The sequence below is a fragment of the Oncorhynchus keta genome, chromosome 10 (genome assembly GCF_023373465.1).
Source record: "Oncorhynchus keta strain PuntledgeMale-10-30-2019 chromosome 10, Oket_V2, whole genome shotgun sequence".
In the NCBI taxonomy this organism is placed as follows: domain Eukaryota; kingdom Metazoa; phylum Chordata; class Actinopteri; order Salmoniformes; family Salmonidae; genus Oncorhynchus; species Oncorhynchus keta.
Window position 1 is genome coordinate 77,114,045 of NC_068430.1, and position 17,333 is coordinate 77,131,377.

The 17,333-nt window shown below is 46.2% G+C and overlaps 1 protein-coding gene and 1 long non-coding RNA gene across 51 annotated transcripts in view; one reads left to right on the top strand and one right to left on the bottom strand.

Moving 5' to 3' along the window:
- Positions 1–3,814: 3,814 nt before the first annotated feature.
- On the top strand, positions 3,815–8,848 carry LOC127932413 (uncharacterized). Of its 50 annotated transcripts, none has more exons than XR_008145198.1 (7): positions 3,815–5,759; positions 5,801–5,887; positions 5,970–6,148; positions 6,313–6,573; positions 6,615–6,701; positions 6,788–6,874; positions 6,998–8,846. It is a non-coding gene; the product is annotated as an uncharacterized LOC127932413 (long non-coding RNA). The 50 variants fall into 50 exon arrangements; XR_008145185.1 differs by having other exon boundaries at positions 3,815–5,539; positions 5,581–5,621; positions 5,668–6,148; positions 6,998–8,844; XR_008145214.1 differs by having other exon boundaries at positions 3,815–5,375; positions 5,581–5,621; positions 5,668–6,148; positions 6,998–8,844.
- A 5,774-nt stretch (positions 8,849–14,622) lies between these two features.
- Positions 14,623–17,333, bottom strand: part of LOC127932414 (MORN repeat-containing protein 4-like) — a 28,632-nt gene continuing 25,921 nt past the window's right edge. Inside the window, exon 5 of the mRNA XM_052528038.1 lies at positions 14,623–16,930. Coding sequence (XP_052383998.1) covers positions 16,743–16,930 — 188 coding nt within the window. The 3' untranslated portion in view covers positions 14,623–16,742. The remainder of the gene's footprint in view (positions 16,931–17,333) is intronic.

The following is a 17,333-nucleotide window of genomic DNA, read 5'->3' on the forward strand; positions in this document are numbered from 1 at the left end:
TGTAGGGCTGTCTGTCAGGAAGGGGGGAGAGAACCGGAGGAGGATGGCTGTAGGGCTGTCTGTCAGGAGGGGGGATGGCTGTAGGGCTGTCTGTCAGATAGCTACTCCTGGGAATTATGGGATCAGAGTCCAAAATACTGCTCATAGTGTGTGGGTGTGTTTTGGTTTAGTGTGTGTGTGTATTTTGGTTTAGGGCATGCAAGTGTGTGTGTGTGTATTTTGGTTTAGGGACGTGTGTGTGGGGTGGTTGTGTTTTGCTGACATACCATCCAGAGGTTTCTAACCCAGTCTATTAAGGACCACCACAAAGAGACCCAACGACACTTTATTAAAATCAATGCTCTTTTCACCTCCTAACATTTGTAAAAATAAAATTTAATTAGCAAGTTAAAAATCGTTTTCTCTTTACTTAATGATCTTAAATGTTAATTTTAATGCCAAGTACTTTTGTCTTCATATACATATATGTAGAATATGCCTTTTGAAATCCCCATAGAGAACACAACGATCAATTGGCTCCGATGACATCACAGTTTTTCAGTTTCCCTGAAATCGCAACACGTTTATCTCCCGCTTTATTTGTTTGTTTCTTTCTCTCTGTCGCTCTCCTCCCTATCTCCCATCTCTCTCTGTCGCTCTCCTCCCTATCTCCCATCTCTCTCTGTCGCTCTCCTCCCTATCTCCCATCTCTCTCTGTCGCTCTCCTCCCTATCTCCCATCTCTCTCTGTCGCTCTCCTCCCTATCTCCCATCTCTCTCTGTCGCTCTCCTCCCTATCTCCCATCTCTCTCTGTCGCTCTCCTCCCTGTCGCTCTCCTCCCTATCTCCCATCTCTCTCTGTCGCTCTCCTCCCTATCTCCCATCTCTCTCTGTCGCTCTCCTCCCTATCTCCCATCTCTCTCTCGCTCTCCTCCCTCTCTCCCCCCTCTCTCTCTGTCGCTCTCCTCCCTATCTCCCATCTCTCTCTGTCGCTCTCCTCCCTATCTCCCATCTCTCTCTGTCGCTCTCCTCCCTATCTCCCATCTCTCTCTGTCGTCGCTATCTCCCATCCCTATCTCCCATCTCTCTCTGTCGCTCTCCTCCCTATCTCCCATCTCTCTCTCTCCTCCCTATCTCCCATCTCTCTCTGTCGCTCTCCTCCCTGTCGCTCTCCTCCCTATCTCCCATCTCTCTCTGTCGCTCTCCTCCCTATCTCCCATCTCTCTCTGTCGCTCTCCTCCCTATCTCCCATCTCTCTCTGTCGCTCTCCTCCCTATCTCCCATCTCTCTCTGTCGCTCTCCTCCCTATCTCCCATCTCTCTCTGTCGCTCTCCTCCCTATCTCCCATCTCTCTCTGTCGCTCTCCTCCCTATCTCCCATCTCTCTCTGTCGCTCTCCTCCCTATCTCCCATCTCTCTCTGTCGCTCTCCTCCCTATCTCCCATCTCTCTCTGTCGCTCTCCTCCCTATCTCCCATCTCTCTCTGTCGCTCTCCTCCCTATCTCCCATCTCTCTCTGTCGCTCTCCTCCCTATCTCCCATCTCCCATCTCTCTCTGTCGCTCTCCTCCCTATCTCCCATCTCTCTCTGTCGCTCTCCCTATCTCCCTATCTCCCATCTCTCTCTGTCGCTCTCCTCCCTATCTCCCATCTCTCTCTGTCGCTCTCCTCCCTATCTCCCATCTCTCTCTGTCGCTCTCCTCCCTCCCTATCTCCCATCTCTCTCTGTCGCTCTCCTCCCTATCTCCCATCTCTCTCTGTCGCTCTCCTCCCTATCTCCCATCTCTCTCTGTCGCTCTCCTCCCTATCTCCCATCTCTCTCTGTCGCTCTCCTCCCTATCTCCCATCTCTCTCTGTCGCTCTCCTATCTCCCATCTCTCTCTGTCTCCCATCTCTCTCTGTCGCTCTCCTCCCCTATCTCCCATCTCTCTCTGTCGCTCTCCTCCCTATCTCCCATCTCTCTCTGTCCCCCTATCTCCCATCTCTCTCTGTCGCTCTCCTCCCTATCTCCCATCTCTCTCTGTCGCTCTCCTCCCTATCTCCCATCTCCCATCTCTCTCTGTCGCTCTCCTCCCTATCTCCCATCTCTCTCTGTCGCTCTCCTCCCTATCTCCCATCTCTCTCTGTCGCTCTCCTCCCTATCTCCCATCTCTCTCTCGCTCTCCTCCCTATCTCCCATCTCTCTCTGTCGCTCTCCTCCCTATCTCCCATCTCTCTCTCGTCGCTCCCATCTCTCCCTATCTCCCATCTCTCTCTGTCGCTCTCCTCCCTATCTCCCATCTCTCTCTGTCGCTCTCCTCCCTATCTCCCCTCTCTCTCTGTCGCTTCTCCCTATCTCCCATCTCTCTCTGTCGCTCTCCTCCCTATCTCCCATCTCTCTCTGTCGCTCTCCTCCCTATCTCCCATCTCTCTCTGTCGCTCTCCTCCCTATCTCCCATCTCTCTCTGTCGCTCTCCTCCCTATCTCCCATCTCTCTCTGTCGCTCTCCTCCCTATCTCCCATCTCTCTCTGTCGCTCTCCTCCCTATCTCCCATCTCTCCCATCTGTCGCTCTCCTCCCTATCTCCCATCTCTCTCTGTCGCTCTCCTCCCTATCTCCCATCTCTCTCTGTCGCTCTCCTCCCTATCTCCCATCTCTCTCTGTCGCTCTCCTCCCTATCTCCCATCTCTCTCTGTCGCTCTCCTCCCTATCTCCCATCTCTCTCTGTCGCTCTCCTCCCTATCTCCCATCTCTCTCTGTCGCTCTCCTCCCTATCTCCCATCTCTCTCTGTCGCTCTCCTCCCCATCTCCCGCTCTCCCTCCCATCTCTCTGTCGCTCTCCTCCCTATCTCCCATCTCTCTCTGTCGCTCTCCTCCCTATCTCCCATCTCTCTCTGTCGCTCTCCTCCCTATCTCCCATCTCTCTCTGTCGCTCTCCTCCCTATCTCCCATCTCTCTCTGTCGCTCTCCTCCCTATCTCCCATCTCTCTCTGTCGCTCTCCTCCCTATCTCCCATCTCTCTCTGTCGCTCTCCTCCTCCCTATCTCCCATCTCTCTCTGTCGCTCTCCTCCCTATCTCCCATCTCTCTCTGTCGCTCTCCTCCCTATCTCCCATCTCTCTCTGTCGCTCTCCTCCCTATCTCCCATCTCTCTCTGTCGCTCTCCTCCCTATCTCCCATCTCTCTCTGTCGCTCTCCTCCCCATCTCCCATCTCTCTCTGTCGCTCTCCTCCCTATCTCCCATCTCTCTCTGTCGCTCTCCTCCCTATCTCCCATCTCTCTCTGTCGCTCTCCTCCCTATCTCCCATCTCTCTCTGTCGCTCTCCTCCCTATCTCCCATCTCTCTCTGTCGCTCTCCTCCCTATCTCCCATCTCTCTCTGTCGCTCTCCTCCCTATCTCCCATCTCTCTCTGTCGCTCTCCTCCCTATCTCCCATCTCTCTCTGTCGCTCTCCTCCCTATCTCCCATCTCTCTCTGTCGCTCTCCTCCCTATCTCCCATCTCTCTCTGTCGCTCTCCTCCCTATCTCCCATCTCTCTCTGTCGCTCTCCTCCCTATCTCCCATCTCTCTCTGTCGCTCTCCTCCCTATCTCCCATCTCTCTCTGTCGCTCTCCCATCTCTCTCTGTCGCTCCTCCCTATCTCCCATCTCTCTGTCGCTCTCTCCCTCCCTATCTCCCATCTATCTCCCATCTCCCATCTCTCTCTGTCGCTCTCCCCTATCTCCCATCTCTCCCATCTCCCATCTCTCTGTCGCTCTCCTCCCTATCTCCCATCTCTCTCTGTCGCTCCCTCCCTATCTCCCATCTCTCTCTGTCTCTCCTCCCTATCTCCCATCTCTCTATCTCCCTCCCTATCTCTCTCTGTCGCTCGCTCTCCCTATCTCCCATCTCTCTCTGTCGCTCTCCTCCCTATCTCCCATCTCTCTCTGTCGCTCTCCTCCCTATCTCCCATCTCTCTCTGTCGCTCTCCTCCCTATCTCCCATCTCTCTCTGTCGCTCTCCTCCCTGTCGCTCTCCTCCCTATCTCCCATCTCTCTCTGTCGCTCTCCTCCCTATCTCCCATCTCTCTCACACACAAACACACACATACACACTCCCAAAACCCCAAACAGAGAACAACAGCACAGGAAAGCTATTCTGAGAAGGCCTTAGTGATTAGCTTTAATAGACTATCTCCCTGTACACTATAACACTGGTGGTGCCCACTGTGTAAAGTTGAACTCCAACAGGGTCAAATTCATTAGTGCACACTGTAGCACAACAGTGCAAAAACACTTTGCAACAGGAAACAAAAACAAGCTTTTCTTTTCAGGTTAGTCCGTTTCTGCCCCTTGCTGCCGTTTGGTGCCAAGTGAACACGACCCCAGGCCTCTGGTTGACTGGCTCTTTCCTTCATTAGCAGGGAAAAGATAAACAAACAAGCCAACCTGAAAAACCCTCAAACTGTAATAGTCATTATGGATGGATTGAAAACACAGTGTTCCATGGGTTCAATGCAGGCACACAGATGTTCTGTCCCTTTGATTGGTGTGTTTTCGGTGGGTGTGTTTTCTTAGACATGGTGGCTGTAGTTAGTAAGTAGCCTTGCGGGTGCCAAGGCTTCATAGGAGCCGTGAGGCAGCTTGATGTACAAGTACACCCCCCGGACAGGAGTCTCTCAGGGCCTGGTATGATGGACCAATAGACTTTCTGTACTTATGAGGACAATAGTTCAACAGTTTGTTTGCGTCGTGTCTGTTATGCCGACGCGCAACAAACGGTGTGTGTAAGTGTCCATGTAATGAAAGCATTGCGTTGACTTTTTATAGTCCTGCTAAATGTGGATTACACAAGAGTCTCTAGTACAGCACCACAACACTTAAGATACAACAGTAAAAACAATGGAGAACAGCGTTGTGTTTCAGCTCCCAGAGATTTCACTACAATAGAGCGTGTAGAAGTGAAACATACATTCAACTCAGGACTTCCACTATAGAGAACCAGGAACCTGGTATATTGTAAAGTAAACAGTCATATAGTCTCAATTGAAATATATCAGACACAGATTAAACAAAATAACTCTACACCAAACCAAGCACCTTGACATGAGCTTCTTCTGTTACTCTAACTAACAGGTCATGTAATAAAGACATTAGGTTGTTACTGTAACTAACAGGTCATGTAATAAAGACATTAGGTTGTTACTGTAACTAACGGGTCATGTAATAAAGACATTAGGTTGTTACTGTAACTAACTGGTCATGTAATAAATACATTAGGTTGTTACTGTAACTAACAGGTCATGTAATAAAGACATTAGGTTGTTACTGTAACTAACAGGTCATGTAATAAAGACATTAGGTTGTTACTGTAACTAACAGGTCATGTAATAAAGACATTAGGTTGTTACTGTAACTAACGGGTCATGTAATAAAGACATTAGGTTGTTACTGTAACTAACTGGTCATGTAATAAATACATTAGGTTGTTACTGTAACTAACAGGTCATGTAATAAAGACATTAGGTTGTTACTGTAACTAACAGGTCATGTAATAAAGACATTAGGTTGTTACTGTAACTAACGGGTCATGTAATAAAGACATTAGGTTGTTACTGTAACTAACTGGTCATGTAATAAATACATTAGGTTGTTACTGTAACTAACTGGTCATGTAATAAAGACATTAGGTTGTTCTGTTACTGTAACTAACTGGTCATATAATAAAGACATTAGGTTGTTCTGTTACTGTAACTAACTGGTCATGTAATAAAGACATTAGGTTGTTCTGTTACTGTAACTAACTGGTCATGTAATAAAGACATTAGGTTGTTACTGTAACTAACTGGTCATGTAATAAAGACATTAGGTTGTTACTGTAACTAACTGGTCATGTAATAAAGACATTAGGTTGTTCTGTTACTGTAACTAACTGGTCATGTAATAAAGACATTAGGTTGTTACTGTAACTAACGGGTCATGTAATAAAGACATTAGGTTGTTACTGTAACTAACTGGTCATGTAATAAAGACATTAGGTTGTTCTGTTACTGTAACTAACTGGTCATGTAATAAAGACATTAGGTTGTTCTGTTACTGTAACTAACTGGTCATGTAATAAAGACATTAGGTTGTTACTGTAACTAACTGGTCATGTAATAAAGACATTAGGTTGTTCTGTTACTGTAACTAACTGGTCATGTAATAAAGACATTAGGTTGTTACTGTAACTAACTGGTCATGTAATAAAGACATTAGGTTGTTACTGTAACTAACTGGTCATGTAATAAAGACATTAGGTTGTTACTGTAACTAACTGGTCATGTAATAAAGACATTAGGTTGTTACTGTAACTAACTGGTCATGTAATAAAGACATTAGGTTGTTACTGTAACTAACTGGTCATGTAATAAAGACATTAGGTTGTTCTGTTACTGTAACTAACTGGTCATGTAATAAAGACATTAGGTTGTTACTGTAACTAACGGGTCATGTAATAAAGACATTAGGTTGTTACTGTAACTAACTGGTCATGTAATAAAGACATTAGGTTGTTCTGTTACTGTAACTAACTGGTCATGTAATAAAGACATTGGGTTGTTCTGTTACTGTAACTAACTGGTCATGTAATAAAGACATTAGGTTGTTACTGTAACTAACGGGTCATGTAATAAAGACATTAGGTTGTTACTGTAACTAACTGGTCATGTAATAAAGACATTAGGTTGTTCTGTTACTGTAACTAACTGGTCATGTAATAAAGACATTAGGTGTTCTGTTACTGTAACTAACTGGTCATGTAATAAAGACATTAGGTTGTTACTGTAACTAACTGGTCATGTAATAAAGACATTAGGTTGTTACTGTAACTAACTGGTCATGTAATAAAGACATTAGGTTGTTCTGTTACTGTAACTAACTGGTCATGTAATAAAGACATTAGGTTGTTACTGTAACTAACTGGTCATGTAATAAAGACATTAGGTTGTTACTGTAACTAACTGGTCATGTAATAAAGACATTAGGTTGTTACTGTAACTAACTGGTCATGTAATAAAGACATTAGGTTGTTACTGTAACTAACTGGTCATGTAATAAAGACATTAGGTTGTTCTGTTACTGTAACTAACTGGTCATGTAATAAAGACATTAGGTTGTCCTCAGAATGGTTATAGGCTTGTAAAGGGTTGTAAAATAACGGTAAGTTTCCCAAAATTCCCAAAGGTTTTCCAGAAATCCCAGTTGGATGTGTCCCTGAATCATAAGGGTATACGCAGGAAATCCAGAATCCTCCAACCAGGATTTCTGGAAAACCTTGGAATTTCAGACAAGTTAATGGAGTTTTGCAAACCCTGTAAAGGGTTCAACCCCAGTTCCAGACACCAATCAGTATTCCTCAATCCATTCCTAGGGGATCCTCAGGGGGTGCATGTTTTTGTTCTACCCCAGCACTAGCACATTCAGGTGCTGAACCAGAACAACACCCAAGTGACGCAGCAGGCGCTAACAAACCGGATTAGAAATTATTAGTGTTGGGCTATAACAAAAACCAGTACCCCAGGAATGGCTTGAGCAACACTGTCAGACACATCTAAATGTGTCTCATGATCAAAGCCACATGAGACATTTTCTATAACAGGATGTGTTCCTAGATATAGTGTATATAAACTACTGTTCAAAAGTTTGGGGTCCCTTAGAAATGTCCTTGTTTTTTAAAGAAAAGCACATTTTTTGTCCATTAAAATAACATCAAATAGATCAGAAATACAGTGTTGACATTGTTAATGTTGTAAATGACTATTGTAGCTGGAAACGGCAGATTAAAAAAAGAATGAAATATCTACATTGGATCAGCTAACACAACGTGCCATTGGAACACAGGAGTGATGGTTGCTGATAATGGGCCTCTGTAGATATTCCATTTAAAAAATCTGCCGTTTCCAGCTACAATAGTCATTTACAACATGAACAATGTCTACACTGTATTTCTGATCAATTTGATGTTATTTTAATGGACAACACATATGCTTTTCTTTCAAAAACAAGTGACCCCAAACTTTTGAACAGTAGTGTACATTTGAACAGTAGTGTACATTTGAACAGTAGTGTACATTTGAACAGTAGTGTACATTTGAACAGTAGTGTACATTTGAACAGTAGTGTACATTTGAACAGTAGTGTACATTTGAACGGTAGTGTACATTTGAACAGTAGTGTACATTTGAACAGTAGTGTACATTTGAACAGTAGTGTACATTTGAACAGTAGTGTACATTTGAACAGTAGTGTACATTTGAACAGTAGTGTACATTTGAACAGTAGTGTACATTTGAACAGTAGTGTACATTTGAACAGTAGTGTACATTTGAACAGTAGTGTACATTTGAACGGTAGTGTACATTTGAACAGTAGTGTACATTTGAACAGTAGTGTACATTTGAACAGTAGTGTACATTTGAACAGTAGTGTACATTTGAACAGTAGTGTACATTTGAACAGTAGTGTACATTTGAACAGTAGTGTACATTTGAACGGTAGTGTACATTTGAACAGTAGTGTACATTTGAACAGTAGTGTACATTTGAACAGTAGTGTACATTTGAACAGTAGTGTACATTTGAACGGTAGTGTACATTTGAACGGTAGAACCAAGAACAGGTGGAAGGTGATTCAATACACAAAAGTGAAAGGACAAGTCATAATTCAAAAGGACAAGTCATAATTCAAAAGGACAAGTCATAATTCAAAAGGACAAGTCATAATTCAAAAGGACAAGTCATAATTCAAAAGGACAAGTCATAATTCAAAAGGACAAGTCATAATTCAAAAGGACAAGTCATAATTCACACAGACAACTCTCCCCTAATGCCCCCTCCCCCTGCACACTACATATACAAACAGACACCTCTCCCCTAATGCCTAATGCCCCCTCCCCCTGCACACTACATATACACACAGACACCTCTCCCCTAATGCCCCCTCCCCCTGCACACTACATATACACACAGACACCTCTCCCCTAATGCCCCCTCCCCCTGCACACTACATATACACACAGACAACTCTCCCCTAATGCCCCCTCCCCCTGCACACTACATATACACACAGACACCTCTCCCTAATGCCCCCTCCCCTGCACACTACATATACACACAGACACCTCTCCCCTAATGCCCCTCCCCCTGCACACTACATATACACACAGACAACTCTCCCTAATGCCCCCTCCCCTGCACACTACATATACACACAGACACCTCTCCCCTAATGCCCCCTCCCCTGCACACTACATATACACACAGACACCTCTCCCCTAATGCCCCCTCCCCTGCACACTACATATACACACAGACACTACTCTCCCAGACACCTAATGCCCCCTCCCCTGCACACTACATATACACACAGACACCTCTCCCCTAATGCCCCCTCCCCCTGCACACTACATATACACACAGACACCTCTCCCCTAATGCCCCCTCCCCTGCACACTACATATACACACAGACACCTCTCCCCTAATGCCCCCTCCCCCCTGCACACTACATATACACACAGACACCTCTCCCCTAATGCCCCCTCCCCCTGCACACTACATATACACACAGACACCTCTCCCCTAATGCCCCCTCCCCTGCACACTACATATACACACAGACACCTCTCCCCCCCTCCCCTGCACACTACATATACACACAGACACCTCTCCCCTAATGCCCCCTCCCCTGCACACTACATATACACACAGACACCTCTCCCTAATGCCCCCTCCCCCTGCACACTACATATACACACAGACACCTCTCCCCTAATGCCCCTCCCCTGCACACTACATATACACACAGACACCTCTCCCCTAATGCCCCCTCCCCTGCACACTACATATACACACAGACAACTCTCCCCTAATGCCCCCTCCCCTGCACACTACATATACACACAGACACCTCTCCCTAATGCCCCCTCCCCTGCACACTACATATACACACAGACACCTCTCCCCTAATGCCCCCCCCCTGCACACTACATATACACACAGACAACTCTCCCCTAATGCCCCCTCCCCTGCACACTACATATACACACAGACACCTCTCCCCTAATGCCCCCTCCCCTGCACACTACATATACACACAGACACCTCTCCCCTAATGCCCCCTCCCCCTGCACACTACATATACACACAGACAACTCTCCCCTAATGCCCCCTCCCCTGCACACTACATATACACACAGACACCTCTCCCCTAATGCCCCACCCCTGCACACTACATATACACACAGACACCTCTCCCTAATGCCCCTCCCCTGCACACTACATATACACACAGACACCTCTCCCCTAATGCCCCCTCCCCTGCACACTACATATACACACAGACACCTCTCCCTAATGCCCCCTCCCCTGCACACTACATATACACACAGACACCTCTCCCCTAATGCCCCCTCCCCCTGCACACTACATATACACACAGACACCTCTCCCCTAATGCCCCCTCCCCTGCACACTACATATACACACAGACACCTCTCCCCTAATGCCCCTCCCCTGCACACTACATATACACACAGACACCTCTCCCCTAATGCCCCCTCCCCTGCACACTACATATACACACAGACACCTCTCCCCACCTAATGCCCCCTCCCCTGCACACTACATATACACACAGACACCTCTCCCTAATGCCCCCTCCCCCTGCACACTACATATACACACAGACACCTCTCCCTAATGCCCCCTCCCCTGCACACTACATATACACACAGACACCTCTCCCTAATGCCCCCTCCCCTGCACACTACATATACACACAGACACCTCTCCCCTAATGCCCCTCCCCTGCACACTACATATACACACAGACACCTCTCCCTAATGCCCCTCCCCCTGCACACTACATATACACACAGACACCTCTCCCCTAATGCCCCCCCCTGCACACTACATATACACACAGACAACTCTCCCACTAATGCCCCCTCCCCCTGCACACTACATATACACACAGACACCTCTCCCTAATGCCCCCTCCCCTGCACACTACATATACACACAGACAACTCTCCCCTAATGCCCCCTCCCCTGCACACTACATATACACACAGACACCTCTCCCCTAATGCCCCTCCCCTGCACACTACATATACACACAGACACCTCTCCCTAATGCCCCCTCCCCTGCACACTACATATACACACAGACAACTCTCCCCTAATGCCCCCTCCCCTGCACACTACATATACACACAGACACCTCTCCCCTAATGCCCCCTCCCCTGCACACTACATATACACACAGACACCTCTCCCCTAATGCCCCTCCCCTGCACACTACATATACACACAGACAACTCTCCCCTAATGCCCCCTCCCCCTGCACACTACATATACACACAGACACCTCTCCCCTAATGCCCCCTCCCCCTGCACACTACATATACACACAGACAACTCTCCCCTAATGCCCCCTCCCCCTGCACACTACATATACACACAGACACCTCTCCCCTAATGCCCCCTCCCCCTGCACACTACATATACACACAGACACCTCTCCCCTAATGCCCCCTCCCCCTGCACACTACATATACACACAGACAACTCTCCCCTAATGCCCCCTCCCCCTGCACACTACATATACACACAGACACCTCTCCCTAATGCCCCCTCCCCCTGCACACTACATATACACACAGACACCTCTCCCCTAATGCCCCCTCCCCCCCTGCACACTACATATACACACAGACACCTCTCCCCTAATGCCCCCTCCCCCTGCACACTACATATACACACAGACACCTCTCCCCTAATGCCCCCTCCCCTGCACACTACATATACACACAGACACCTCTCCCCTAATGCCCCTCCCCTGCACACTACATATACACACAGACACCTCTCCCCTAATGCCCCTCCCCTGCACACTACATATACACACAGACACCTCTCCCTAATGCCCCCTCCCCTGCACACTACATATACACACAGACACCTCTCTCCTAATGCCCCCTCCCCTGCACACTACATATACACACAGACACCTCTCCCCTAATGCCCCCTCCCCCTGCACACTACATATACACACAGACACCTCTCTCCTAATGCCCCTCCCCTGCACACTACATATACACACAGACACCTCTCCCCTAATGCCCCCTCCCCTGCACACTACATATACACACAGACAACTCTCCCACTACATATACACACAGACACTAATGCCCCCTCCCCTGCACACTACATATACACACAGACACCTCTCCCTAATGCCCCTCCCCCCTGCACACTACATATACACACAGACACCTCTCCCTAATGCCCCCCCCCTGCACACTACATATACACACAGACAACTCTCCCCTAATGCCTAATGCCCCCTCCCCCTGCACACTACATATACACACAGACACCTCTCCCCTAATGCCCCCTCCCCCTGCACACTACATATACACACAGACAACTCTCGCTTAACAGGCACAATGTCACATCATCATACCACATGTGAAATGTGTGTTAGTCACTAGCATGACTGTTCACAAAACTTGAGATTAGTTAGTTCAAAACTTTTTTTCTGTAAAAATACACACTGACATTAAACATTTAATCTTATTCATCGTAAAAAATAGATGACATATTTGTCAGATACAGGAAGTGAACAGCTGTACAGGAAGTGAACAGCTATACAGGAAGGGAACAGCTGTACAGGAAGGGAACAGTTATACAGGAAGGGAACAGCTATACAGGAAGTGAATCTGTGTGTTCTTGTAATGGTGGTTTTCTTCTGTGTGATGAAGTTGTTGACAAATCAAAACCTGTGCTCCACTGTCCGACTTTATCCCCATGGCACCCTATTCCCTATATAGTGCACTACATTTGACCAGGGCCCTTAACCCTATGACAGACACAGCAGTAGTTCAGTATTCTCCTCTCTGTATCTAAACCCTTATTTAAGGACGATTGCATCCCAAAGTTAAAGTGCTAAATATCTTTATCAAATTGCACTAGTGTCATCTTAATGCAGACATACTTGTCATTTGTCCCAATATGGCCACCATCCCTTACCACCCAATGAAAATACTCCCCCTACCATCATCCCTACCTACACATCAATAGTCCTTCCCAACCTCCCAACACAGTAGCTATAACCAGGGACAGGAGCTTTCCCTAACCATGTGACCGGACCAGTAGGGACTTAGACAACAATAATTCAAGCCTGGAGATTTTGGGCAGATCACATGATCAGGGAAAATATTCTGTCTTGCTTGCTACCAGGGGAGTACTCCAGTCCCTAGTGAGGCATCTATTGAGATCCACTGATCTGGAATCAGATCCAGGTCCTGCTCCAGTCTCTTGGCACAGTATGGTTGGTTGGCATTAAGATAATGGCGTTTCAGTCAGCTGACCCCAGAACAGATTGAGCCATGTTATGTGGCACAGAGTATGACTTCTTCTAATGCTGGCCTCTAATACTGAGTCTCTGGCCTCTTAATACTGAGTCTCTGGCCTCTTAAGCTGCTTTTCCACAGGGACACTGGTGTAAAGTCTGAGTCTTTAGGCCAAGCACCGGTGTAAAGTCTGAGTCTTTAGGCCAAGCACCGGTGTAAAGTCTGAGTCTTTAGGCCAAGCACCGGTGTAAAGTCTGAGTCTTTAGGCCAAGCACCGGTGTAAAGTCTGAGTCTTTAGGCCAAGCACCGGTGTAAAACCCCGTGGTGGAAATGTGACAGATCCAAACATGGTCTCTGCCTGCTTGGACACTAGTTTCAACTCCTGAGTAGTTGCTGTTGGTGTCGGTTAGAGCTGATCTGGGAACATATTTAGCAGTAGGTAGGTAGCACCGTATGTTGAATGAATGGTTAGGAACGAGGAGGAGGTGTGGGTTTTGGCTCAGCAGATCCTGGATCAGATTCAGTAGCTCGTTGGTTGACTGTGATGTGGAGGGTAAAGTCTAATGACATGTAAGCGCACCAAGCAGGCACAACCAGAGGGGAAAACACATGATGTAGACGTAGAGAGGAATGGAAAGACGTGGATAGAGGAGGATGTGGATACAAAGAGGGGTGAGGAAAAAACACAGATCAAGATAAAGAAAGAAAAGAGAGAGAAAGAAAAGAAGGGAATATACACTGAGTGGGGCCTTGGCGGTCATCACATTTCGTCAGCTGGTGATTGTCATGCAGATAACTGCCGATCTCACGGTAATTGACCGCTGATTAGCATAAACATGTTTAGCATCTCCGGCTTCAATGCACAGCCTACAAGCCACTGATGCGGACCTTTTGGAAAGTCTACATTTATAAAGTATAATACATCCACGTAATATAGCCCACACCATCACAATACATCTATTATTCATTTTAGGCAGGTCTAAAGAAACATGTTGACATGAAGAACATGGTGCCTATTTTAGAAGAACAGAAGAACTGAATAACACTCTGAGTTGTCCTTATGATAAGGCTCTGATCTGGCTATGCCATATGGCTGTGGGCGACACTAGTTCATTTTGCAGACTGGATTAGTTTATCATTCCCGTGGCATTATTTTATATTATTTTACATGAAGAACAATACAATTGAACACAGCTAAATAAAATAGAAAGGATATTTTTTCCAAACTGTTTTCGAGGGACTGAGCCCATACGGCTATTCTGTGTTGAGCGGTTAACAAAGGAACAGGACTTCCTGTATGCTTCATTTATTTATTCATGCAACTTTAGCTGTGATACAAACGTTGGGCTATATGTTTAGAATTTGAATGCATTCTAAGGCCGTATGATGCGACAAATGATGATCTGAAAAAAGCTGAATGAAAGGGAAGCACTCTGCTGTGTTTCTTACGCAGGCTACACACACTTCATCAGTCTCTCATTCATTACTCGACAAGCGCTGGATAATGAAAGGGAAGCACTCTGCTGTGTTTCTTACGCAGGCTGCACACACTTCATCAGTCTCTCATTCATTACTCGACAAGCGCTGGATAATGAAAGGGAAGCACTCTGCTGTGTTTCTTACGCAGGCTGCACACACTTCATCAGTCTCTCATTCATTACTCGACAAGCGCTGGATAATGAAAGGGAAGCACTCTGCTGTGTTTCTTACGCAGGCAGTACACACTTCATCAGTCTCTCATTCACTACTCGACAAGCGCTGGATAATGAAAGGGAAGCACTCTGCTGTGTTTCTTATGCAGGCAGCACACACTTCATCAGTCTCTCATTCACTACTCGACAAGCGCTGGATAATGAAAGGGAAGCACTCTGCTGTGTTTCTTAAGCAGGCTGCACAGACTTCATCAGTCTCTCATTCACTACTCGACAAGCGCTGGATAATGAAAGGGAATTACTCTGCTGTGTTTCTTACGCAGGCTGCACACACTTCATCAGTCTCTCATTCACTACTCGACAAGCGCTGGATAATGAAAGGGAAGCACTCTGCTGTGTTTCTTATGCAGGCAGCACACACTTCATCAGTCTCTCATTCACTACTCGACAAGCGCTGGATAATGAAAGGGAAGCACTCTGCTGTGTTTCTTAAGCAGGCTGCACAGACTTCATCAGTCTCTCATTCACTACTCGACAAGCGCTGGATAATGAAAGGGAAGTACTCTGCTGTGTTTCTTACGCAGGCTGCACACACTTCATCAGTCTCTCATTCACTACTCGACAAGCGCTGGATAATATTCTCACCCATCAGACTATTCTCAATTTAATCTGGTCTTTACATATAGCCTATTAATATATGTGTGGAATTATTTAGTAGGGTACACTGTTTATAAAGCGGATTAATGAACTTAATTTGAAGAATTAAGCAATAAATATAGCAGTAAGAGAAAGCTGGGATCTTCTTTTAAATGGTGTCCAGTCAAAACTGTTTTCACACGAGATCGCACAATGATGGCTTATAAGAACAGGTTTCACTAGGCTCTGTAGGCTATGGGCACTACAACCATGTTCCAGGGGTCTTGGGCTTAGAGGCTACTTTTGGAGTTATTTGGACACTTTAGTTGTGATTACAAACCTTATAAAAACATATAGGCCTATGGGCTAGACCACACAATGCATGCGACTATAATCTAATAAAAGTCCCCCACTGTTTCTTGCCTTAGATTGCACACACTGGGCATCATTCACAAGGGATAATAGTGTCACCCATCAGACTATTCTCAATTTAATCTTGCCTTTACATATGCTAAATAATATTTGAGTGAGATTAATTTTGGTTTAGAATGGGCCATTATCATGTACCTCTCAGCCATATGCACTTGAATAGCGAACGGAAGGCACTTTTCCCGCGGTTCATTTTCATGCCAGCTAGGTAGGCTACTCCGATTGTAAAGCGAAGCAATATGCTTAATATTAGCAGAGTTGAGAAATAAATATAGTTAGCCTACAGATAGCTGATGGGATCCTCCTCTTTTTAATAGAGACAATCAAAAGTCTGAGTCTGCCAGGCGCACCGGTTTGCGTGTGTCAAGAACTGCATCGCTGCTGGGGTTTTCACGCTCAACAGTTTCCTGTGTGTATCAAGAATGGTCCACCACCTGAAGGACATCCAGTCAACTTGACACAACTGTGGGAAGCATTTGCAGTCATCATGGGCCAGCATCCCTGTGGAACGCTTTCGACACCTTGTAGAATCCAGGCCCCCAACGAACTGAGGCTCTTCAGGGCGTTCTTAATGTTTTGTACACTGTGTACAGAGGAGTACAACCGTAAAGACAGAGAACAGAATGAGATGAATGAAGAAAAAGAAGGGTGTGAGTATGATAGTGAAGTGCTCCCTGAGTAGCGCACCCTAGCTGCAGGTCACATGGAGAGAGCCCGTGCCTTGGCGGCTGCCCCCTGTGCCCGCTGCACCGTGCCCTGGCACCCCTCTCTGCCCACCAGCTGGCCTCTTTCAAACAGACCCTCGTGACTCGTCCCTCCTCTTCCTCCTCCTCTTCCTCCTCCTCCTCCCCCTCTTTCCGGACCTCCGTCAGCGAACGTCAGCATACCTGCAAAGGTCATGTTTTAGTTCAAGTCTTAAGGATCCACCCCTTTTTTCAATTTTTGCCTAAAATGACATACCCAAATCTAACTGCCTGTAGCTCAGGACCTGAAGCAAGGATATGCATATTTTTGATACCATTTGAAAGGAAACACTTGGCAGTTTGTGTAAATGTGAAATGTGAAATCAATGTATAATAGATCATCTATATATTTACATCTATAATAGATGTAAAAGAACACATTAGATCCGGTAAAAACATGCATTTTTTTTGTATTTGTTTTGTACAATCATATTGGAAATGCAAGAGAAAGGCCATATTGTATTATTCCAGCCCAGATGCATTTTAGATTGCAGTGTATTTTCAAAGTTTTAGACTGAATCAATGAACCATTGCATTTCTGTTCAAA